The sequence below is a fragment of the Lutra lutra genome, chromosome 2 (genome assembly GCF_902655055.1).
Source record: "Lutra lutra chromosome 2, mLutLut1.2, whole genome shotgun sequence".
Taxonomy (NCBI): Eukaryota; Metazoa; Chordata; class Mammalia; order Carnivora; family Mustelidae; genus Lutra; species Lutra lutra.
In genome coordinates this window covers 53690857-53717400 of record NC_062279.1, presented here as the reverse complement: position 1 = coordinate 53717400, position 26544 = coordinate 53690857, and the positions used below count along the sequence as shown (strand labels likewise).

At 37.7% G+C, this 26544-nt stretch overlaps 1 protein-coding gene and 1 long non-coding RNA gene across 2 annotated transcripts in view; one reads left to right on the top strand and one right to left on the bottom strand.

Moving 5' to 3' along the window:
* The window catches only part of HPGD (15-hydroxyprostaglandin dehydrogenase), a 31267-nt gene extending 14128 nt beyond the window's left edge, over positions 1-17139 (top strand). The window contains exons 5-7 of the mRNA XM_047717424.1: positions 11356-11432; positions 13741-13904; positions 14889-17139. Coding sequence (XP_047573380.1) covers positions 11356-11432; positions 13741-13904; positions 14889-15027 — 380 coding nt within the window. The 3' untranslated portion in view covers positions 15028-17139. The remainder of the gene's footprint in view (positions 1-11355; positions 11433-13740; positions 13905-14888) is intronic.
* Positions 16927-17570, bottom strand: LOC125092920 (uncharacterized). Its single transcript, XR_007125103.1, has 2 exons — positions 17410-17570; positions 16927-17356 (listed from the first exon to the last, which is right to left on the bottom strand). It is a non-coding gene; the product is annotated as an uncharacterized LOC125092920 (long non-coding RNA).
* Positions 17571-26544: the final 8974 nt, after the last annotated feature.

The window sequence follows — 26544 nt, the reverse complement described above, 5'->3', positions numbered from 1 at the left end:
CTCTTTAAACTGCCACCAAGGGAGGCTTAGAAATCTCCTTCTTGAGAAGTTCACAAAAAACAAATGAGCATTTCCATTTCTGGGTTGCTTAAAGACAAAATAACATCCCTAAAGTTATTATAGAATGAATTCTACAAGTTTTTCAGGGTAAATTGGTTATTTTTCCTAATGTAATATCTACTTATAAATGATAAGATTTCAATTCTGAGGATGTGGTAAAAGGTGAGAGCATGGGCAAGACTTAGATATTTGGCCTAAGAGAGAGCCACATTTAAATTCTGGGAGTCTGAAACCCTAGAGTCAAATTGCCATGGCTATATCTGCACTATTTTGAAATAAAATTATAAAGAAAAATACATAAGCAATTAGAGAATTAATAAGAAGTATTCGATATCTTAATAAAAATAGAAATGTACAAAAACCTGGGGTGGTGATCAAGAGATAATCCCATGGGTTGTGTCTTAAAGCTAAAGGGCTAACAAGGACTGGGGAAGCTTGAATTCTGTTCAGGGAGCCCCTTGCCCTTCTGTCACTGGAAGTACTTCTTTCATTCCCAGGAAGTCTGGAAGCCTCAAGGTTGAATCAATTTAGAACTCTATTCAAGACATTCTGTACCATAAGAGGAGGCTTTAAAAAAAAAAAAAAAGGAGGCTTATTTGCCTCAGAGCATGAATAAAGATGTACAATGCAGTACTGCATTTTAGCCAATAAAAATATTTAAAGGTGTCATCACACTTAACATTCATTGAACACTTACTGTTTACATGCTACTATTTTAAACATTGTGTGTGCCTTACCTCATTTAATACAACCACCCCACAAAGTGGATTCTATAATCTCCCTTTTGTAGGGAAGGAAATCCAGGTAGGAGAATTTGAGTATCTTGCACAAGCTTACACAGCAAGGAAGCAGTAAAGCTGGAATTCCCACGTGAGCAACCTGATTCAGGACCTCTTCTGTCTTAACCACCGGGTTATCTAACTCTTCTGTCCATGAGATTGTTAATTTGGCTCTCTATCCCTGATGAGTTTAGCCCAATTCTGAGGTAAAAGAAACTGAATTCGTCTAACTCCATTAAACCAGGGAAATGTGCTAGTTATCTTCAAGCCTTCTGGGCACTGCTTTAATTTCAAGACCACATGACTAACCCTCAGTGATATCTTAAGCTTTTGCCCCATTTGACACACAGAGTAAAGCCCTGAAAACATCTGAGGAGCTTACCAAAGGCACAAGTCAAAACACATCTTTGGCAAGCGCAATTTAAGGATTACAATTAGACGTCCACTTTGCTCTCTTGGCGAAGAGCTTGCTTTATCACACTACCCACCTCTGGGTGTTCATTGGCTTCTACCTGTTTCAGAGTCAATATTGGGAACCATGTGTGGATCTTTCTCTAGTCATGCAGATGAAACTGAATAAATACAGATTCAGCAATAAGATCATCTTGGTTTCAAATTACCTTTCTGGCACTCTTACAATTTAATGAATATCATAGCATTCCAGACTTCTTCTCCACCTACTATTCCTCCCAGCCAGCAGGGTATCTCTGCTTATAATGATTGCATAGCTTATCTTTGTCCATTGTGTTTAATTTGGTGCCTTCATGCTTATGTAGGGACGTACTCTCCCTCCATAATGCCCAACCTCCATACCTGATGCCTTTATACTGTTTCTTTTTTGTCACTGGCCAACCTGGACAAGCTTTGTCACCTTTCTTCCCACCTGGGCTTTGGCATTAATGTCCTTTAATCTCACAAAGAGGATGAAGATAAATTACCCTGTCGTCTATCCAATCAGCAAGAACATCTCTTCTTCCCACAGTGAGATGAGTTTGATAAACACTCAGGATTTTGTAATAGTAGAAAAAGATCAGTGAGAACCTCTCTGGCTTTACATTTTCCTCAGAAATGTTACCAAGAGTTTTATACCCTTGAAGTCATAGCCTGTTGGGAGAGGTCAGATGACCAAAATGTCTGAGGAGTTGCCAGAGTCAAAGTATTTTTTCACCTCAGCTTTATTGAGGTATAAATGACCAAATTTCTAATGCTTACTTCCTCTGTGTTTTCCAAAAGTGTTTTCTGAACTTTCTTTCTTCAGATTTGTTCCTACTTCCCTCCCACTGGTCAGTCCACTAATGGAATAGCTGTGGGTGCTGTTCAACTCTACCAGTCTTTCCTCACAGTCTCTTATGCTGTCAGTAAAACCTTAAGTTGAAACACTGGTTTGGGCAGAGAAGTTAATGAGTAATGACCACTGACGCAGACCAAGTATCAAATGCAATTAATAAGTTTAACAAACAGGAGTCAAATGGAGAGTGATTCCACCGTGTATTGAGGGAAGGGTGTGCGCCAGCTGGGAGCTCCAGAAGATGTTCTGAGCGCTGTTGACCACTAGACTCCTCTCTATGAGTTTCTGTCTATAAACACAGTATGTAAAGCTGCGCTCATGTTGACATAGTCATCCTTAACTATTAAAAAAAAAAAATTGAGAGGAACAACAACAGATCAGCCTGAAGTCGGGTTTGACACCCATCATCTGGCACAAGACATCCCATGAGAGTCAAGTGTGCTTCTTATACAGTTCATTGCTTCTGACAGTGGGAAGGAAGAAGTAGTTGTCACAGGAAAAGCAATCTGCCTGCTAATCCTTCTCCCACTTGCCTATGTACTTAGCTGCAGAGGTCCTAGTGAGCTCTGGGGGTATCCTCTGTGCCTTTGGGACAACCACTCAGGGGCATTTTGTGAGAGATCCTATTAGGGTCTCATTTCCTGAGATGGAAAATAGTAAGTAAGAAAACTTAAAAACATTTAGAGTCTCAAGAAAATACTTGAAAAAATCATTGATTTCTAAAATACCAACCCAGTATCTTACTTACTTGGCTATATGTTTCATCTAAACTGATATAATTAGCTTGACATTTGTGTTGAGGTGAATGTGCTAAAGATACCTCTGTAAGGAGCAGCTTCTACTTAAACCTACATTAAGCATGTACAGAAAGGAGAAGGGGGGTATGAGAGTAACTAGGTAAATATTCTACATGAAGAGCTATATACCAGTATCTCTTATGAGCATGGTGGAACCAAATGGATAGCATGGCATAGACTTTTTTTTTTTTCTAGTTTTTTTATTTTTTCAGCATAACAGTATTCATTATTTTTGCACCACACCCAGTGCTCCATGCAATCCGTGCCCTCTACAATACCCACCACCTGGTGCCCCCAACCTCCCACCCCCCACCCCTTCAAAATTCTCAGATCGTTTTTCAGAGTCCATAGTCTCTCATGGTTCACCTCCCCTTCCAATTTCCCTCAACTCCCTTCTCCTCTCCATCTCCCCTTGTCCTCCATGCTATTTGTTATGCTCCACAAATAAGTGAAACCATATGATAATTGACTCTCTCTGCTTGACTTATTTCACTCAGCATAATCTCTTCCAGTCCCGTCCATGTTGCTACAAAACTTGGGTATTCATCCTTTCTTTCTTTTTTTTTTTTTTTTTTTTTTTTTTACAGCTTTATAAACATATATTTTTATCCCCAGGGGTACAGGTCTGCGAATCGCCAGGTTTACACACTTCACAGCACTCACCATAGCTCATACCCTCCCCAATATCCATAACCCCATCCTCCTCTCCCAACCCCCTTCCCCCATCAACCCTCAGTTTGTTTTGTGAGATTAAGAGTCACTTATGGTTTGTCTCCCTCCCAATCCCATCTTGTTTCATTTATTCTTCTCCTACCCCCTCAACCCCCCATGTTGCATCTCCTCTCCCTCATATCAGGGAGATCATATGATAGTTGTCTTTCTCCGATTGACTTATTTCGCTAAGCATGATACCCTCTAGTTCCATCCACATCGTCGCAAATGGCAAGATTTCATTTCTTTTGATGGCTGCATAGTATTCCATTGTGTATATATACCACATCTTCTTTATCCATTCGTCTGTTGATGGACATCTAGGTTCTTTCCATAGTTTGGCTATTGTAGACATTGCTGCTATAAACATTCGGGTGCACGTGCCCCTTCGGATCACTACATTTGTATCTTTAGGGTAAATACCCAGCAGTGCAATTGCTGGGTCATGTTGGTGGGAATGCAAGCTGGTGCAACCACTCTGGAAAGCAGCATGGAGGTTCCTCAAAATGGCATAGACTTTTTTAACAGAAACAGGATACTGAATTTCAAGGCCCTGGGTCTCCCATGGCCTGAAGAGCAGTAGTGGGACTGGAATGTTATAACAGAGCAGAAATTTCAGGTGAGCTAAAATACTCATCACCTTCTTTCATCTCCAGGCCAAAAGTAAAAAGAAGACCTAACATATTTAGGAAATGCCAAGTCACAGGCATTGTGATAAACTCTTGGTTATATGAGTTTTACCTTTTACCAACTCCCTACAACTTATTTCAAACAACTGTATATAACTTGGAAAATGTGTTGAGAATTAGCAGTAGTAATAACAGCAGATTTTATTTTGCCATTATTATAAGTGTATGCCATAGAGTAGGTGATCCTACATTATCTTGATCTTCATTGGCCAGATGCCAACTGTTAAGAACCTGCAAGCCACCTTTCTTGTTTAGTACAGTCAACGTGCTTCATGGTGTCCATTGTGCTGTCTTATGGCTTAAAATGATTAAGAAGGTACAGACTAGAAGGAATCAATAAGAAAGATGAAATATATATGAATTGGCCTTTTGAGGAATGGATAAAAATGTTTAGGGTTTCCTAGCCAGATTAGGCAATGAATAGTCTTCTGGAACTAACATGCATAGATGATTACCTAGATGCTTAGATACCTAGGGATTTTGTTCAGATGTAAATTCTGACTCAGTAGGTCTAGGAGAGGTCATGAAATTCTGGTGCTAGTCCAAGGACTAGCCACACTTTGAGCAACTAGCCTCCAGAGATTCATGGAATGGCTATGGAAGTTCATCTCCGTTTCCTCTGATCACAGCACAGGCAATGCCTGAACTTCTAGGAAGGAAAATTTTGTTGGAACATTAGAAGCCACTTTCCAAGAATTAGTAAAGTTAATTATTAACAAACAAAATTACCTTTCTGGAGAGATTTTTATTATAGAAGATGTAGTGGTTTTAGGAAGGTTTAGACCACTTTTTATGTCCTGTCACACTTTAAAACATGATTTAGGGGCACCTGGGTGTCTCAGTCAGTTAAGCATCTGATTCCTGATTTCAGCTCAGGTCATGATCTCCAAGTTGTGAGATCAAGCCCCGCGGAGGGCTCCCTGCTCAGCCGGGAATCTGCGTGGGATTCTTTCCCCTCCTTCTCCCTCCCCCTCTGCCCCTCCCACTGCTTGCTTGTGCGCTCTCTCTCTCTCTCTCTCAAATAAATAAATAAAACACGGTTTGTTAATGGCAGACAATATACTGAGAGAAAAAAAGCAGCATCGGATAATGTGTTCTGTTATGTGGAACATCACATAATGGGGAAGTGTCCCCATTACTTTGGTCAGCTTTCTGCATGAACATAAACAGATTCTCACCAGTTCTCCCTTTTCCCTCCTCTTAGAGAAGTGATAGTTAAAAACAGAAAGGTGGGTACATGGTTTCCTTTTGCATTGTAAAGAAAACATGAGGGGCTCAGTTTCCTGCTTTTTGGCATAGCTGTTGAGCTACCATTTATCATGCAAAGACTGGTATCCTTAGACTCTCAATTTATTTTCCTAAGCTGAATTCTTTAGCACTTCTGTGTAATCTGTTTCCTATGGCTTCTACCCATTTAAAAGAAAATCTTTTGGACCTTTGGAGGTCCAGTACAATTGCCCTGTCCGAACGGATTTCAGTTTTTTACACAAGATCTTTTTGAGTTTTTAACTTCTATGAGACATAGGGATTAAAGCTATCTGTTGTAAATATGGGCAGAAAGGATATTAACGATGGAAGAACTAATGTGGAAATGGAAACTATATTTTTCTAAATGACTTCCTTGTATGTTCTGTAATTGCATATGTAATTTTCAGGTATTTAAATTTTTCTTCGTAATTATCTCATCAGTCAGTGACTATTTGGTGTTATTATCCTGAGTGGTTGTAGAAACTATTTCTCTATTTTGTGGGTAGAATTTCTCCTTCTTTTGATTTTTTTTTTCTAAACCTATTGTCATGATAAACAATCCTATAACTAATTAGACATGTTATATTTTGGTGAGAGTCGTTTTGGGATTCTGTAGGTGAACGTTGCACCATTCTGGGTCTAGAGTGAACTTTGTACCATTCTGGGTCTAGAGTTTTAAAGATAAAAGCTTCAGAGAGTTTAGAGAGAGAGTTTTAGAGATAAATACTCTATTCTTGACCTTTTAAATATAAATAAAAATGTCTTACAATATTTTTTTTTAAATGTCATTTCTTTGGAGACTGCCATCTTGTTGCCACAATCCCTTGTTTTGTTGTTGTTAAGTCCTTTAACATGAAGAGCCTGTGTCTATAGGTATCAATTTGCAAGATGTTAGAAACCCAAATTAATTCCAGCAGCTGGTCATGGAGTTCTAATACTGGCAAAAGTCCCTTGAAGTCAGATGACAGGCACCAATCTAGCAGTTCAGCCAATGAAGGTCTACTCTCTGCCCTGCACCAGGGGTCTTCTCATTAGTCTGACACATTTCAATAGAGTATTTAATTTTTTATTTATTTGAAAGAAAGAAAAAGAGAGTGAGAGTGAGCGAGCACAGGAGCAGGGGCAGAGGCAGAAGGAGAAGCAGACTCCCCACTGGGCAGGGAGCCTGATGCTGGACTCGATCCCAGGACCCCGAGATCATGACTTGGGCTGAAGGCAGGTGCTCAACCAACTGAGCCACCCAGGTGCCCCTCAATATATTTTAAAGACTACTTCTCTATGCCTGGTACTTGAAAGCTACTAAACACACAGATCTTAAATTAATGTACTTCTGTAAATCCTCTTGAATTAGGATTAACAACAGCCCACGGTTTGCCAGGGTTCAGAAACCAAAGCAAGTTAGGACATGGACCAGATTTGTGGCATTTTAATTCAAATGTCAAAATGTACATTCTGATAAAAAGATATAATGTGGATAAGTAAGTCTATAAAACAAGATCTGGAGATGTTTCATCCCAAGGAAAAATATTTATATAAGATAATAGCAAATTGTACAGCTTATTATGTGCCAGGCACTGCTTAAAGAATTTTATGTAAATTAGCTCAATTGGGACTCAGCTGCTACCATGATGGCTCTAGTTTACAGAACAGAAACACCTTGGTAGCCCTCACTTCTTCAAAGGTCACATAGCTCATTGTGATGGATTCAAAATTTGAATTTGGGGACACCTGGGTGACTGCTCAGTCAGTTAAGCATCTGCCTTCAACTCAGGTCATGATCCCAGGGTCCTAAGATCCAGTCCCACATCCGGCTCCCCTGCTCAGCGGGGAATCTGCTTCTCCCTCTCCCTCTGTCACTCCCCCTGCTTGTGCTTGCATGCATTCTTTCTCTCAAATAAATTTAAAAAAAGAATCTTAAAAGTAAAATGTTCTCACTGAAAAAAAAAGGTTTTTTTTCTTAACTCAGTCAGCCTAGCACCCAAAGTCCAAACCACTGTGCTATAGTCCCTCTCGACAACTTTGATTAAAAGGACATTTTTGAGTGGTTAAATAGTATAAGAAAATGTTGGTCATGAGATCTGTTTGATGGGAGCAGTGAAATGAAAATTCGAGTAGAGTGAGTTGGGCAGCAAATGGGAAGCAAGGAGAGTAGAAACAAGGAGTAGAGAAACTCTTTTCAGTACTTTGTGTTGTCAAGAGATACAGAACTGTAGCTGGAGGAAAATGTGAGACTATGGGTGTTACTTATAGATAAGTGATCTTGAGACATGTTCACATCTCAAGGGGCATGACTCTCATTTGATTTTGCTCTTTTTTTTTTTTTAAAGATTTTTTTTTTTTTTTTAATTTGACAGAGATCACAGGTAGGCAGCGAGGCAGGCAGAGAGAGAGAGAGGAGGAAGCGGGCTCCCTGCCGCGCAGAGAGCCCGATGTGGGGCTCGATCCCAGGACCCTGGGATCATGACCTGAGCTGAAGGCAGAGGCTTTAACCCACTGAGCCACCCAGGCGCCCCTGATTTTGCTTTTGATAACAGTGACCACTCTTGGCTTCTTAGAATACTATCTTTAATTTCTATGGCAGGGTACCTAACTTGTTTTCTTCCTACCTCCACTGGTTCTTTCTTCACAGTCTCTTTTGTTCAGTCATCCTCCTCTACCAGAGATGGCTGCCACGTATAGTTGTGCAGGTTGTAAACAGCAGAAATTTGGCGGGGGTGGGAGCATAGGGGGTGGGAGGGCTAGGGCAGTGCACAATTTACACAACCAAGTTAATGGTGTTTCCAGAGTCATAACATGCACACGCTGCACAATTCTATGTGCTGACCCTGAGTCCCAGCCTCAGAATATATTTTTATTTGAAGCACATAGAAACAACATATATTAGTATTGTAGGGTGAAGGTAAGTAACAGAAGTACAGTTGACCAATACTGAAACTAAACCACAATAGCAATAATATTGTGTGTAAAAGAGAAGTGGCTCTTGAGGTCTAATAGAAAATGTTGGATGTCTGAAATATTCAGAAAAAATCATAGTTAAAAATAAAAACAAAACCTTAAAAAAAAAACTTTCTTGATCCATTTTGTCTTCTTTTCACTATAGCAAACTGAGGTACAGATGGTAAGTCTCCACCTGGACTGTCCATTGGCAAGCTGGGGAGAAAATACTGCAAATCACTAACCCACCCTACCTGTTTGAAAAATAAGAAGCAACAGTGAAAATCTATATATATGGGAAGATAAAGAAAAAAAAAATCTCTATTTAACTAAGTTAACTGTGACTTGCTTAAGTAATTGAAAAAAAGAATTCTCTTAACTTATAATACCCTAAAAGTAAAAACAATCCAGATATCTATCAACAGGTGAATGTATATGCAATTGATGGGTATATCCTTACAGTGGAATACTATTCAGAAAAAAAAAAGGAAAAATGAGCTATTAATATACACTACAGCATAGATAAAGCTTCTAATAATCCTGAGTGAAAGAAGTCAGACCAAAAGATTTTATAATATATGATTACGTTTGTATAAACTTCTAGAAAAGGCAAACTACAGTGACACAAAGCAGAACAGTGTTTGCCTAGAAGGAGGGGGAAAGCAGAAGGAAGAGACGACAAAGGGGCAAGCAAGAGGAGACTTTTTGGTGATGGATATGTTCATTATCTTGATTTCCATGAAACCATTATCATGGTTTCATGAGTGTATACATATGTCAGAATTTATCAGACTGAATGCTTTAAATATATGGGGTTTATTGTGTGTCCGTTATACCTTAGTAAAGCTGTAAAAAAATTAAAATGGACACAATTTCTGAATGTTTGATACTGACTTATACAGCCTTTGAGCTAATATCAGAAAGGGAAAGCAATGCACAAGTAGACATTTTTCAGGATGTCAGTGAAAATGTCATTATAATGTTAACAAGATTCATAAAGGCAAGTGCCACTTTAAAAATGCAAACAAACTTTTCACATTCTGGTCACCTTTCCAATTGTACCTTTAGAGGAATGTCTGTGTTTTGTGCTTGCTTCTTAAATGGAACCACCTTATTTGATTTATTTCACTTCTGTGACACTTTGAACTAGCTTGGGTTCAGAAGTTCAGTACCTTCACACAAGTAACAAAAATTCATCCCAAATTCATCTTTGACAACATTTATGAATGGTGTCCTTATGCTTTTTGTTTCGGTGGCTGTGTCAGCTTATCTCTGATGAAGGGTTATTCTGCATTTCCTGCCATCCGTGAACACCATTCTTCAACCAACTTCCTTTGTCTTGTAAAGTTTTACGGAGAGGCAAACAGCAAGGAACTTAGAGCACGCAGCCCCAATGCCTGGCTGCTCCTACTTTATTCCCTTTGTCCACAACCCCAAACACACCTGTGTACCCTGTGCAGGCATCATAAATTCTTGTTGACTGACATCGATGAACTTAATTAACTCACACATTTTACTTAACCTAAGAAACAACAACAAGAGAGCCATACGGTATAGTCCTTTGAGATCACTGGGTGGACGCGCTATGTGTGATCTACCGTCCTCAGTGATTTAAAGTGCTCTTGAGCAAACATACTTTATAAATTGAGACCTGGCAGGCACCCAGAGAGTGGTTAAGGTCTCATTTATTGCTGAACTTTGGCATAACACACTCAACAACTGATTGGTGGTGCTCTGGGACTGGTTAGCTGGGTGGAGATGAACATGTCTCAGCAGAATAATTTAGTCTTATTAGCGTGACATTTGATATTAATAACATTATAGTAATCAGAGATCACTGTTTCTTGACTCAGAAATCACCAACTGGAAAAATGTTAAAATGAGTTAATGGGGGAAATTTGTTAAAAACTGAAATGTACAGATGGCTCTAACTCTAATTGCTGTTGATCATGGAATTGACAATGATGAGAAATAAACTAGATAGTAACATTTCAGTAAAAGGTCTTGCCTATTGTTTTGTATCTTTTTGAGGGTTGGGCAGGAGGTAAGGGGGAAGAGATGCTAAGTGTGTTACAATTACTGTTTCTGCAGGCCAAGAATTTAATCATACATTCCAATACTTACTATTGTGTATGTGTGGAAATTTAAACCAATTCTGAAATTGCTTGAATTCTGTTAGAGCACATGATTATGAAATGAAACAAAATAGCACCATACATCTTTATTTCTGGCTTTCTTTTCTTTTCTTTTTTTTTTTTTTTTTTTTAATTTCTGGCCTTCTTTACCTGAGTCATGGACAAGAAGAACTAAGCATCTTTTACAGATCAGAATCAAAAGCGGTTACTTTGACTTTTCTTAAATCCTTTAGAGGGATCATCAGTACAGTCAGTGATGGGGGAAATGTCTACTAATTCATAGCAAAGACAAGTCCTCTCCAAGTCTCTTTTCCGAAATTTACACTTCAGCCATTTGGAAGTTTTACAAAATGTAGAATAGATACTTTTTAAAAATCAAGTCTTAAAAACTGAAAATTGGTGGTAACTTACTGGGTTTAAAGGTGATTCTGCTTATGTTTCAGATAACATTTACTTGTCTTGACCAAGGGTCAGGAAGACAGACGGACTTCCATATCACTCTTGGCTTCATTCCTAGGCTGTAACTTACACGCCATCAATTCTGGCCAGTATAGTAGAGATCATGGAAGGAAAATTGTCTCGTAATTATTTTCGTGTATTTTGTAGAATAAGCTTCAGATGGAACAGGCACAAATTACTCAATCGTGTAGCAATTATTGGATTTTTGTCTGCTTATTTTTTAGTGAAATTCTTTAAATGTTTTGTTTGTTTCAGGGCTCATGCCTGTGGCACAACAGCCTGTTTATTGTGCTTCAAAGCACGGCATAATTGGATTCACACGCTCAGCAGCGGTGAGGATCTAACAACCGCACTATCTCTTGTTCTCTTTCTGTGCATATGTGAAACATGAGTTCTAGAAAGCAGAAGGAATAAATTCGGAATTCAGTGCATCTGGTTTAAAGAGAGAAAAATAAATTATCCTATAATCGTTATTATAAAAGTGGTTTTCAGATCCCATCAAGGAGCAAATGAAGAAGAGATCTCTTAAAAATGAAGTCCCTAAACACAGATGTGTTATTGAAAAATTTCCTCAGGGTTAAAAAAAAAAAAAAAGGAAGGCACTCTTTATTTTTAAAATTGACTCCAAATGTAAAAATTGTTAACTTCAGGCCTTCTTGAGTAGAATATGTATTGTGCTCTAGATATTACTTATCGTTGGAGATAAAAAGGCTAGCACAGAGGGATGGGACGGGAATTTACCGGAGAGAGTAGTCAAGGATGACGTCTCCATGGGGCCTAGGGTGACAGGTGTACAGAGCTAAGAAAAATATCTTAGGCCTGATTGACTACATGCACTGGTGGCATGAAGTAAGAATGCTTGCCTTTTTATTAACTGAAAGGGGGCATTTTGAATGGAACCTGAGGAGCAAGGGGAGAGTCAGAAGCAGAAGCTAATCAAAAAGCAGCTTATGGACCACAGGAATGAGCTCAGATGGATTCTAACTGCAGCCATCAGCAAGTCTATTATGCAAAGGAGTGACAAGATCAGGTTTCCATTTTCAGAAGACCATTCTGGCTATTGTTTAGAGAATGTATTAGGACAGGTGTAGAAGAGGATAGAACAGTTTGGGGGAATCACTGCCGTGATTAATCGAGGTGAGACAAGAGAAGGGCCAGACAGATGGAGAAGAGATGGGGATAGAGAAACTAGATGCATGAATGGTAAATGTTCAGTCAAAAGGGAAGATAAGCAGCTCTCATGCTCTTAATTCAAATTTATTGAAATATTTTATTTACTTTGCATAGATTTAATCTTTAATTCAACTTTTAATGAACACATAAAAGTATTACAAAACAAAATAAACCTGATGAGCACTGGGTGTTATATGCACTAGTGAATCACTGAACTCTACACCAAGAACTAATGATGTACCATATGTTGGCTAATTGAATTTAAATTAAAAAAATAAAACAATTTTTAAATACCAGGAATTTCCTATTTACAATGATAAGAACGTAAATCCGTACCGTCAATTCTCATTATTTGTGGTAGTTAGCTCTATAAAATCACTTGCGAACACTGCATCAGAGAATACTGAACTGTTGTTCCTCAGGGAAATGTGGGGTTCCTTCGAGCCTATGCTCACAGCATCTTGACCATACATAGCCTAGTCTTACATATATTTCTATGTGAAGACATGTTATTTAATATGCATGGTGTTCACTATGTAATATATGAACATGAGCAACAGTATTTATACCTCATGCCTGAAGGAACCTTATCTAACACATGAGCTTTCTCTGTAAGGCGCATCACAGACTTCCCTCGCTTGGGACCACTGAACAGCACTTCACCACTATGCTTGGGAGGCGTTTTAAGTAGCAAAGTCACCAACAAAAGGCACAAAAATGGGAAAGACATAGACTGAATATATCACAAAGAGGATGTTTGTTTATAGTGTAAGAGCTGAAACAAGGGCATTTTTTAATCGTAGTTGGAACATTTGCTCTGTGCTTATCCATAAACGACCCCAAGTGCTCCATGACTGTTGATTTTAGGGGTTACAAAGAAACTTTAGCAAGTAAGTAAATGGAATCCAAAAATAATTGACTATCTTTTGTTTTGTAAATAGTTCAAATAAAATCAATAGGTTGAATTTGAACCAAGAAATGCTAGTCTGAAGATGCTTACATTGTCTTCTGCATAGTGCATATTATCAAGAGTGTCTTTAGAATCAGAGTCCCAGACTTACCCCTAACAGTATTTTTTAAGGAAATATTCTCTTGTTATACAATCTTTGAAGGCAAACCTGAGATACTAATTTCTGAGCCTTGGCTTTTTACGTTTCGCTTCCTGCAGAGTTCAGTAGATAAGAGAAGCTTAGATAATCAAGTATTTTCAGGAGTTTCCCAGAAATATTGATTTTTAAAGAATTAATTATCTGAAGCTTTCAGGAATTAATTTAATGCTTTAAGTATGTATTCTTTTATTTTCTGCTACCAGTCAACCTTAACATTGTCTTTGTTAGATCGCTAGAAGAATATCTGACTAGTATTTTTCACATCAGAGTCTTTGAAATGGTTTTAATTATCAGTGTGTCCCATGGTATACATTTAGAAAGCAACTGAAACCTGCAACCTTCTACTTCTGATCCACAGATGGCAGCTAATCTCATGAACAGTGGTGTTAGACTGAATGCCATTTGCCCAGGCTTTGTTAATACACCCATTCTTGAATCCATTGAGAAAGAAGAAAACATGGGACAATATATAGAATATAAGGATCATATTAAGGATATGATGAAGTTCTATGGAATTTTGGAGTAAGTAAAACTATACCAATCTTCCTTTTTATGATGGAGCAAAGTACTATCTGGACATAAGCAATAAAATGGGAAAAAATAACCCTTTAAATCTGAGAAACTAAGGGTGCTTCAAAGTGCTGGTTTGGCAGACACACTAAAAAATATTTTTGGGGGTGTCTGAATAGAATGTTTACACATGAATTCCAAGAAACAGAGCATCATAATGCCGTTGGCCATAATGAGATTTAAAAAAATATATATGGTGTTTAGTTGCCTGTGGAAGTTATGATACCTAATTTGACTAAATTCCAAGCAATATTCACATTTACTTTTTGTGAAATTTCATATGGCCCCCTAGCTTCAACTGTTTTCCTAAGAAATGGTTTCTCAATGCACATATTTGGCGAACAGTGTCTGAGTTCAAGCAGTTGGTTTCACAACACAGAATCATAACTGTCATGACAAAGGGATCAAATTGTGCCTCCACCCTTGACCATAAACTTATCTGTCAACCCATGGATACCTCAATTTTCTCACCTATAGACTAGAAAAAAATGCTAAAATAGCATTTTTGGAAAGTCCGTGAATACATTAATAGGTGGAAGGTTTTTAAAAGAGCAACAATTAAATAATAGATGTTCAGTTAATGTTATCTATAATTCCTCATATTTCTATTTTGATACCATTTTTATCTGGTAAGCCTAAGATCTACTATAAGATAAAGATGAGAAAATAATCATTTTCTGAACAATAAATATAAGTTCATAAATTCTTCCTGTCAGAATGGCAGAAGGTTGGACATGGAAATCTACCACTCAGTTTATCATCTGATTTAGTTGATATCTATCTAACTGACTAAAATACAGAGGTAGCCATAGCTTCATGATACCATTTCCCTATTACATGTTAAAGGTAGATTTTTTTTTCAAAAACAATTCAAAGTGTAGTGATAATTATGCCTTATATTGAGTTTTTAAAAACCAATGTTTCCTTTATTTTTAGCCCATCAATGATTGCAAGTGGATTAATAACACTCATTGAAGATGATGGTTTGAATGGCGCTATTATGAAGATCACAACTTCTAAGGGAATTCATTTTCAAGACTATGAAACGACTCCATTTCATGCAAAAACTCAGTGAACATCTTATATACCTGCCATAACTGAAAATAAGAACAAATGACTTCTATTAGACTATATCTTCATTAGAATATAGCTTTTAAAATGAAATGTAATTGTGTTATTGTCTGAAGCTTTCTTCCATGCATTTGATATTAACTTTATTTCTAGATGATTAGTTAGGTATTTGGATAAAAATCAGGAACTATCAAAAATAAGGATGTGAACCAAAGCTAACTTGATCTTTATAGTCCATGTAATGATTAAAACAAAGAATATCCAAGGAATATTCTGCATTTCAGAAAATGTATTTAAATTTGTGGTACATAAACATTAATGTTTTTCAGAATATCAGTTTAAAGGAGATACTTGAATTGTTATTTAATCAATCCAGATGTAAAAATCTCATTTTGTTTTTACGTTTTCACTTGAAAAAAGGGAAGCTACCTACAATGGCAAATTTTTAGTAACAATAACTTTTACTTATATTCCATCTTTTGGCTGAACATTTCAGCTCTTTACAGATGTGGCATATTTTGGGACCAGTAGTTAAAGAATAAACTACCGTGTGAATATATCCCAAATGAGGAATCTGATGTATGGGAAAATGACAAAGTAACTGGCTGAGATATTGATCCACAGTTCAGCCTCCCATCTAGGAAAACAATTTCTTTCTTGTTTGCTTACTTTAAGAAATTTAATTTCCTCTAGAAATCTCAGGAATGAAATATTTAACAGTTATAGCAAAAATGATAGTGCTCCTAGGATATTATATTTAAGATCACCTCATTAAAGAAAAAAAATACAAATGTAACATTTTTCAGGTTACTTCATTTGTACCAAGTTCCATAGTGCCTAATTTTTAATAGAACTCTCTTCTTTTTCTAATCTCCAGAATTTAATTAGTATTCTATATATAGCTATTGAGAAGAAGAAATCAATTTTGTCACAGCCTCAGTTGTAAATGTTTTTGTGTCCAAGTCATAATAACAAGAGGTAAAGATAGCCTGTGAAGTTTTGCTATTTTCCCAGTCAAGTATTTTCAGTAAGGATCAGTAAATGCAACTGCTTTGGGTAACATTATTTGCAAGCAATTAATGCCACAAATAGTGAAAGCACAAGATTTCCAAACCAATCATTTTTTCGTAGAAAATTGTATAAATGATTCACTCTGCCTGTTAAGTCCAAAGCTCCCATCTCGGAGCAAATGGCCTCCATGTGAGAGACTCATGAGGATTTTCTAGAGACACCAGAGTGTTACCATAACTTGCTCTGTTTTAATTCTGCCATAGGGAAATATTGCCTTCACTTTTTAGGAGTAATTTTAATAAGAATAATTCCTGTCCAGAGTTTCACATAATATATTTGAAAAACAAGCGATGAGCATCCGTGAATATCTGATAGAGAAGGGTTATAATCATGCATAAGCTTGTTCATACATTGTGGTGGTAACTCATCAGGGAATAATACAGGCATGTGGAAATGTCACTTACCTTACATATTTTCCTACTGTAATGTTAACCACTGTAGCTAAAACTTCTCATTTATGGATGATTTTCTTGTATGGGCACCCTTTAGTATACTCTGTGCTTTGAATGGAATTTGTTTCAAATCAGTGAACTCTGCAGACGTTTAAAATCAAATACGGAGTAGAACTGAAAAAAAGGGAGTTATGTTGTAAAAGTTTATTTTACATTAAAATGTATCTGCTATAAATAGCTTTTTAAATAAATATATACTGTTATACAATATCTCTGCATACTGGTTGGGAAAAAAATTAAATTTGGGGAGGGGAAGCCTTAATTTCTTTAATTGTATTTTTTCAGTGAAAATCCTAATGTAAATAATGTGTATTTTTTTTCAAATGTACTTTTCTTAATAAATGGGGAGTTCCCAGAACAGCCTAACTAAAAATATGTGGACAATGAAATAAGATTAAGACTTGATAATGGCATTGAAATGTCCAACAAACTTAATTTTTGTATCCAAATAATTTCAGATACTTACTGTGCCATTTAAAGTTTAAGTGACTGTGATGATTTCTATTTTTGTTCTATCTGTTCACAAGTTGAGGCTACTGAAGAGGTCTGAGGATGTAAATTTTTAATAAAATTCAGTCATTTCACATACTAAATATCATCTGAAGGGGAGCTTCTTTCTCACATTTGAATTTCTAAAGGTGAATTTACTCATGCACATTGTGGGGGGACAGTGACTGACTACAGGCTCACAAATGCTGGCATCACTATTCCGTCTCTTCCCTTTGGTTAGCTTCCCTCCTAGGCAGCTCTGTCCATATGATGGCTTCAGGATCGACAGCCGGAGTTCCACCAGCTTTCAGTCTGGCAGAACTTGTTTCCGACAGAAGATCTCATTGGCCTTGTGTAGATTATGTACTGGGTACTGAGGCAGTCCGTGTGGTCAAAGATCATTCTGCTTGACCAGAACCAGATGACATGCCTCTCCCAGAGGTATTGAAAAAAGAGCATTGGGGGACAGGAGAGGTGGGCAGGAATAATTCCAAGTGGAAAATTATGCGGCCATTACCAAAATGTGGGAAAACATGCTGAGCTAACAAAAGCAATAGAGGAAGACAGAGTGAACGAGGATTAGTAATATCTTAATCTCTTGGATAAATCTGTGAAGACTGTTATGGTTCCTATAACACACCTAGAACCATGTTTTCAAAACTCTGTGGGTCACATTGACTAGGATATGGTGAAAGAGAATGGAAGAAAATGAGTAGAAAACACGGCAGTTGTCTCATGATATGTAATATATACATTCTCAATCTAAGATCTTTATTATTGTGAATCACAGTCAGTTTCAAAAAGGTTCAAAAGCTACTTGTTTTAATATTGACTGCAAGCATTGCCTCTAATTCTATTTTTTTTTTTAAGATTTTATTTATTTATTTGACAGGCAGAAATCACAAGTAGGCAGAGAGGCAGGCAGAGAGAGAGAGAGGGAGAAGCAGGCTTCCCGCCGAGGAGAGAGCCCGATGCGGGGTTCGATCCCAGGACCCTGGGATCATGACCTGAGCCGAAGGCAGAGGCTTTAACCCACTGAGCCACCCAGGCGCCCCACTATTTTTGAATTTCTAATTATACTACCATTTTAATCCAATGGTTCCATTCAAATGTGTTTTTGTTTTTGCTTTTTTTTGAAAGATTTTATTTATTTATTTGACAGACAGAGATCACAAGTAGGCAGAAAGGCAGGCAGAGAGAGGAGGAAGCAGGCTCCCTGCTGAGCAGAGAGCCAGATGTGGGACTCGATCCTAGGACCCTGGGATCATGACCTGAGCCCAAGGCAGAGGCTTTAACCCTCTGAGCCACCCAGGCACCCACCATTCAAATGTTTTAGCACAACTTTTGTTTCTTACTAAAATTTCATTATCAACATATAGTTACACTAAATTTTAACAGATTTTTTTTTTTAAAGACAGAGAAAGCACAAGCAGGTGGAGGGGCAGAGGGAGAAGGAGAAGCAGACTCCCTGCTGAGTACAGAGCTGGATGCAGGGCTGGATCCCAGGACTCTGAGATCATGACCTGAGCCAAAGTCAGATCTTCCACCGACTGAGCCACCCAGCTGCCCCTTTAACAGAAATTTTTATGTTTAATTTTAAACCATTAAAATATATTTTTCGCCCAGATTTCAAGTGACACTTTCACACATAAATTCTCTCATTCAACAAAAAATTCCCAGTTACTTTGTTGGTACATTTATATGTACATGTTTCAATAAATTGTGTTCTATGTGGATATTAGTGCAAATATTAATGCATTGATTAAGGTCTGATCTGGCAAAGAGCATTCAAGTCTGAGGAATCTAATATGGGGAAATAGATACAAAGGTATTAGAGGAACTGAAGAGCCAAAGGAAACGGATGGGATGACAAAGCAACCAGCAGGAAAGCCCAATCACTTCCATATCTTGGTGGGACTCAGGATAGTGTCAGAACCCAGAAGCAACTGGGAAGGTTACCAAGCAAGGCTAGGATTACAGGGCTGGAGCTGCCTGGTGGGAGCTGGAACCCTGCAGGAGGCAGCCACTGACAGACATGCGACCTTAGGATAGAGGAGAGGGAGGAAATGATCCTAAAATCTCCTATCTGCCTGCCCTTCAGTGTTCTGTTCTTGAGGAAGGAAAATGGAGTTTACAGGATCTGTCCCTTGTGATAAAGGGCTGAGCAATATAATGGAAGGGAATGGATTTGAGAATAAATCGACAAGTGACAGACACAACATACATTTGATATTTATCCTGCTGCAATCATAGATTTGAGCTTGCTACTTAGCACCCACTAGAGCTTATTTTTTAAGAGCCATGAGTAAAGATAGCACTCTAACTCCATAATAAAATGGTGCTGTGGTCTGGGGTTTGGTTGCTCAGTAGCTAATGACCCTGCAGACATCTTGCAGATAACTAACAGCCCATGCACTTATGCACTGAGATGTACGGATTTATTACTAATTCCTATCACTCATCCTTAAGATCATTTGTCTTATTTGTTTTACGCTGTGACTTTAGCTATGTACTTAAGAAATACTGTTGCAAAAATAAAAAAAAGAAATACTGTCTCACCATTACTGCATAGAAGCTAAAAAAGGATTCAGTGATACTAAAACATGTTGATCATCATAGTAAATCCTATCATGCTTGGGCTCAACTGGTTGAGTTTAAATTGTAAGAGAATGAGGTGGTAAATTCCCAGATTTAGGTTGCCCTAAAGCAATTTCATGCTAATCAGACACCATTATCTAAAATTTCAATGTGTAAGCGTAAATAAATTTTTATCTGCCTTTAAATTCATATATGTGCATATATATATACATAAGTTTCATATACACGAAGAGATAGATGATATAGGTAAATAGATAAATAGATGATAGATAGATAGAATGGAAGAACTAGAATAGATCTGTGGCTTCCAAATGTTTTGCTCCTGTAATCACAAACAAATTTTTAGAACTATGTATACTTTGTAATCATTGAGTAAGAGTAGCAGAAGATTCAGACAAACCTGGAAATTCATGGCTTAACATAATCAAACTTTTTTCTTGGCTTCCACAGCAATCTAATGCTGGTATTCAGAGCGCAGCTTTCCAGAAGTGGTTCAGGATCCTCTGCCTTATAGCTCCACTGTCTAGGGCTTTGGGGTAATTTACTTTCAGCAGTAGACTGGGAAAGAAAACTGCTTCTTAAACATTTCAGCCTGCAGGTGACATAAATTATTTTTACTCATAGCCCATTGGTGAGATCTAGTCCCATGACCCTATCCAAATGCAAACAATGCTGGGAAATGTAGAATCTGTAGACACAGGCTTCCCAAAACAACTCTACACAATAGAAAGGGAACATGCATTTTTGATGAGCAAATGCATTCTTTGTGTATTTTTTGCCACACCTAGCAATCTCTATAAAGCCCTTGCTCCTCACACTGAGCACACACACTCCTGCTCAAGCGAAACAACCTAATATCCCATGCAGTTACCACATGCAACTCAAATCCAGATCTCTGGTAGACTCACAGTCCTCTCCATCAGGACATGGGCTTCTCATGAGCTAGTGACCTGTGAACTCAAAAGAAAATTTATCTAACTTGTTCACACACACCCTTTGTAATGATGACCAGAGGGAGAAAATCTACAGTAAAATCTCTCTTGGAAAAGGGGAGGCCAGGATCACTGGTCAATAGCAGTGGTAGCAATCCTACAAGTAAGCATTGTGAGGTCTCTCTCCCGGAAGTGAGGAATTTCCTTTTCCACTCTCTGAGTAAACTCTGGGGATTTGAAGGATGGTGGAGCTGCAAGATGGAAGGAGCCTGAATCCTTAACTCACTGTCTGGAATGCTGCCCACTGTACACCTACATTGAATTCTGTGTCTGACAGGAATAAATTCTATTTGGTTAAGTTTCTGCAATTTGGGGATGCATCTCCTATAGCACTAGACATTACCTTAGCTAATACAGTTGTTATAGAAATGGAATGTTGCCAGACAACAACCAAATCCTACCTATGTGGCATTGGCTTAGTAGGTGGATAGTGGGCAGTGAGGCTAGAAAAATGGAGGACGATGTAAAGCAAAAATAAAACGTTTGCTAATGATATTGCTTCTGTGCCTTCTGAGGATGATTTCTAGGTGAAGAGGTTAGAAGACAGAATGCTAGTAGTGTGTTTGAGTATTTTCTGGTTACATTTGCAAGGTATAGAAACCATAGGTGAGCTCAGGCTGGAACTGGCTAGTTTGTGATAAAAATGGCAGGGGGAGGAGAGTGAAGAATCCAGAAATTTGGAGCCTTTGGTTTGGAAAATTTAACTGGCTTTAGACTTCAAATACAAAAAGGTAAGACTAAGAAATATTTTCTACATTAAAGATGCATTAAAAATGCATTAAAGTATAGGTCTGTCCCCCATGTTTATAGCAGCATTATCTATAACACCCAAATTGTGGAAAGAGCCCAAGTGTCTATTGACTGTGAGTGAATAAAGATGTGGTATGTGTACAGAAAAGAATATTGCTCAGCTATAAAAAGAATGAAATCTTGACATTTGCAATTACATTGATGGAAGTAAAGAGTATTATGCTAAACAAAGTCAGTCAGTCAGAGAAAGACATGCCACATGATTTCATTCATATGTAGAATTTAAGAAACAAAGCAAATGAGCAAAGAGATAAAAAGAGAGGCAAATCAAGAAACAGACTCTTAACTGTAGAGAACACACTAATGGTCACCAGCAGGGAGGTGGGTGGGGACGGGCGAAATAGGAGATGGGGATTAAGGAGGCACTTGCTGTGTTGAGCACCGGCTGTTGTGTGTAACTGTTGAACCACTATACTGTACACCTGAAACTAATATTACTAATATTACACTAAAATATTACTAATATTACACTAACTGGAATTAAAATAAAACTTAAAAAAAAGTGTAAGTCTGCACAATTGTGAGTATAGAGCTCCACCCAAGCCTCCTTATCTCAAGGCAGCTGCCATTGTGTTGAAAGAAGAGAAGAATGTGGGGAGGAGGTGCAAAGAAACATATCAGGCTTGAGAATTATGACTACCATCACAATTAAAGGTATTTGAGACTTATTTCAGGTAAACAAAATTGACTAAAATAAATAGATTAAAAGTCTACTAATTTTTTAGAGAATTGCTCAGCTAAAGAAATTATAAATCAGACTGAAAAACCTTTTAAGTGTTTAAGACTTAAAATAAACTTTGGGTTATGAAACTTGGATTGACAGGACAGAATGTGTAAAAATGACACAACTTCCCAGGAGATTTGGTACCATCAATCCCCTCCCCCACAAAATGGAAGACAATAGACCAAGAAGAAAGTTTTTTTGCCTGGATTTCTTCACTAGTTAATCCATCCAAATATTTGAAGAAGAAGTGATTCCAACTTTATATCCACTCCCCCAGAGTACAGAAAAAGTGGACAATTCACAATTTGTAACCTTGACTTGGAGACCTGCCAAAGACAATATTTAAAAAAAAAATAGACCAATCACACTTTTCCCATAATGAATATAAGTATAAAAATCCTAAAAGTTAAAACACAAAAAAATTCTTCCACATCAAAAAATAACAGAAAACAGGGACACCTGGGTGGCTCAGTGGGTTAAAGCCTCTGCCTTCAGCTCAGGTCATGATCTCAGAGTCCTGGGATCAAACCCCACATCGGGCTCTCTGCTCCGCAGAGAGCCTGTTTCCTCCTCTCTCTCTGCCTGCCTCTCTGCCTACTTGTAATCTCTGTCTGTCAAATAAATAAATAAAATCTTAAAAAAAAAATTAAAAAAAAAACAACAAAAACAAGTTGGGTTATTATAGTAATTGAATTTGGTTCAACTTTCAAATATATTCTGTGAAAATGAACATATTAACAAAATAAAAAGGAAAATCATATGATTATCTTAAAAGATGCAGAAAAAATGAAATTCAACATCTTTTCTTAATTATGACAACAATGTGTCTAAAAAACTAATAATGGAAGAGTGATTTTTTAGTCTCATGAAAAACATCCACCAAAAAAGTAAAGGATATTAGCAGTGAAACGTTTTAAAAAGTCTTTCCCTCTGTAATTGGGAACAAATCAAGAATGTTCACTATGTCAGCTTTCATTTGAGATTGAATGATCTATCCAGTACAATCAGGCAATGAAAAGGCAGTATAAAAATTGGAAAGGAAAAAATAAACTGTTATTATTTTCTGTGAATGTGACTATCAATGTACAAAAGTCCAAGAAACTTAAATTATTAGAATTAATGATTTGTCAAGCATGTAGGCTATAAAAAAAAAAAAATGGCCACAATTCTTTGCAGTCTTTTTCAACAACAGCTGGAGTCTGTTTCTGCACCTCAGCATGGGCTGATCTTGTGACCTTCTTTGTCAAAACAGTGCAGGAGAATCAATATTGTGTGATATCTGATGAGGGTTTTGCTTGCTTCTACTTTTGTGCATGGAATCCTGCCTCCTAATGAACAAGCTTGATATTAACCTGTTGATGCATGAGAGACCACATGGAGGAGAACCAACCACGCCAACTGGCCAGTTCCCAGCCACTTCAGTAGCTTGCTGCAGATGTGTGAGTGAACCATCCAAGATTAGCCAACCCTAACTCATGTAGCAGAACCACTCAGCTGAGCCCAGCCCAAATTGCCAACCCATAGAATTGTGAGATAAATAAATTGTTGTTTTATTCCACAAATGTATGAGTTCTTTGTTATGGGGAAAATGCTAACTGGTATAAGAAGGCTCTGAAAACAAAGATGGTATAGAAAAATATGTGATAAATCTAAAAACAGAAAAAAATATTTAAAATACAGTATGCTTAATACAAAAACTACCAAGTAGTCTCTGGTCTTGATGGGCTTCAAGGAAGGAAGGAAGCAAGCAAGGGAGGGAGAGACAAAGAAAGAGAAAGAAAAAAAAAGGGGGAAAGAGGGAGGGGAGAAGAGAAGGAAGAAGGAAAGGGAGATATAAAGAAAAAGAAAACTAATGGGGTGCGTGGGTGACTCAGTTGGTTAAGTGTCTGCCTTCAGCTCAGGGCAAGATGCTGAGTCTTAGGATGGAGTCCACTTGGGGTACCCACTCAGTGGCAAGTCGACTTCTTCCTCCAGCCCTTCCCCATCTCATGCTTTCTCTCTGTTTCTCTCTCTCAAATAAATAAATTCTTTAAAAAAAAAAAAGAAAACCAGAAAGGTTGATTGAGTGATAATAATAAAACACATCTCATTGATGGCAAAGGAAAGCTATCCAAGCAATCAGAATTTTGAGGGCCCAAGATGCTGGAGAGAATAGAAACTCACTGAAATAAGTGTGGTGTTTTTACTACTTCTCCTTGGAGACACTGGATAATTTTTAAATCCTCAAGAGTGCTGAAAAACAGTAGATCACAGCTACTAAGGTGCAGAGAAATGAAATAGAACAGAGGTAAAATGTTGCACAGGGGCGGCTGGGTAACTTAGTCAATTAAGCAAGGGTGTCTGTCCAGTTGTGATTTCAGCTCAGGTAACGATTCTCAGGGTCATGAGATTGAGCCCCACATCAGAATCCACACTCGATGGGGAGTCTGCTTGAGATTCTCACCCCCTCTCCCTCTGCTCCTCCTCCTATTCTCTCACTCAGTCACTTTCTCTGTAAAGTAAATAAATACATCTTTTAAAAAAGAGTATTTTAAAAAATGGTACATGGCAGCAGGACAAATATTGGAGCTTAGGACAACAAAGTAGCAAGGATTTGAGAGAGCAGAATTACAGAGAAAAAGGAAGTACAGAAAGGAAAGCCAAAAGCTGGGAGCCAGTTTCAGCACATGCCATTCAAAAACCATAATCATCTTGGTTTCAGAGGCAGAAAAGCTAATATAAAGTGGCTGCTAAGAGACTGGAAAACTAAACATTGTTTGCACCAGCATCACATGTGGGGAAGAACACAGTTTAAGAGTCAGCCCCAGTTATGGTCATCACTCTAACTTAACCGTTTAGCTCTCCTACCCTAGGCCATCGCATCACACTTGTTTTAGTTTTTACTTTCACAGCATTGATTGTCAATGAGTTTGTCTTGGTCATTTGTTTTTTTGCATCGCTGTGGCTTTTCTGCTCTAATACAACCTCTACAGAAATAAGAACTTTATCGGTTTCTGTTCTCCATCTAATCCCAGCATAGAAAAGAGTGCATGGGGGGACACCTGAGTGATGCAGTCAGTTCAGTATCGGACTCTTGACTTTGGCTCAGGTCGTGATCTCAGGGTTGTGAGATGGAGCCCCACAACAGGCTCTGTGCTTAGCGAGGACTCTGCTTTGGATTTTCTCTCTCCCTCTTCCTTTGCCCTTTCCACTCATGCTCTCTCTCTCTCTCTCTCTGAATAAATAATAAATAAAATCTTAAAAAAAACACCAAAAACCGAAAAACCAAACCAAAACAACAACAACAAAAAACAGTATATGGAATATGATGTGCATCAAATAGAGATTATTGAATTGCAGAATGAAATGTCTATTAAGTGGTTAAAGCATTCTAGACTATCTTTAAAAACATAAGTTTCCCAAACACCAGAAGTTAACATTTCCACTCTCCTTTGTCTTGATCAGATGACTTTTAGGATACTGGGTTGGAGTCAAAGTATCGCATTCTAGGAGGACTTTGGAGATCTGGAGTTTGGATCTTATTTCTTATTTCTTATTTTTTCTTATTTCTTATTTTTTATTTCTTATTTTCTAATTTCTTATTATTCTATTTTTATTTCCTAATTTCTTATTTCTTGTGCATTTCTCCTATTGCACAAGAAGGAGAAATGCACAAAGCTTCACATACTTGGAGTTGTTTGGAGGAAGGTAGAATAGACCCAGTTTTCTCCAGGGAACAGGGCTGTGACAAGAAGAGGTGTAAGGGATGTGGTATAATGTACCATTGGAATGAGAATACTCCAAGTGAAATACATTTGCCCTGAAAGTAGAAAATGTGTTGATCATGGAGATAGGCGAAGTCTAATACTAAGCATGTGCTGGGGATCCTGTACACGGCATCTCTGCACAGGTGAGAAGTTGGCCAAAAGAGCTTTAAATTACTTTGAACTTCAGGTCTATTCTATAATACTACATAATGGTCTTTGCAATTAAGTTTATACAAAGTTTATACCATTTATGGTCACACTTTTCTTAATCATAAAGGGTAACTATGGTATTCTTTCATTACTCTGCTTCCTGTCTAACTTTCTCATATCGATTTAATAGCTAAGCATTTTGGTAGGAGACTTTCCAGAACTGAGCGGCCTTAATTCCTAACCTTCCTAGCCTACCTTGTGATCCATTTATAAAAGCAAGGACCTTTTTAAATGGATCACTGTGGCCACCTAATTTTGGAGAAATCAATGCTTATTTTATTGAGAATTGTTGTAAAGGGCTTACAAAATATTAGTCGATTAACAGTCTGCTCCATTCTTCCTGCCCATCAGGGTAGGAGTGAGGGTTAGGGTGGGGAGGTTTCTTTGGCAACGAGGATGGTTTAAGCATCAGTTTTCTTAAATGAATTT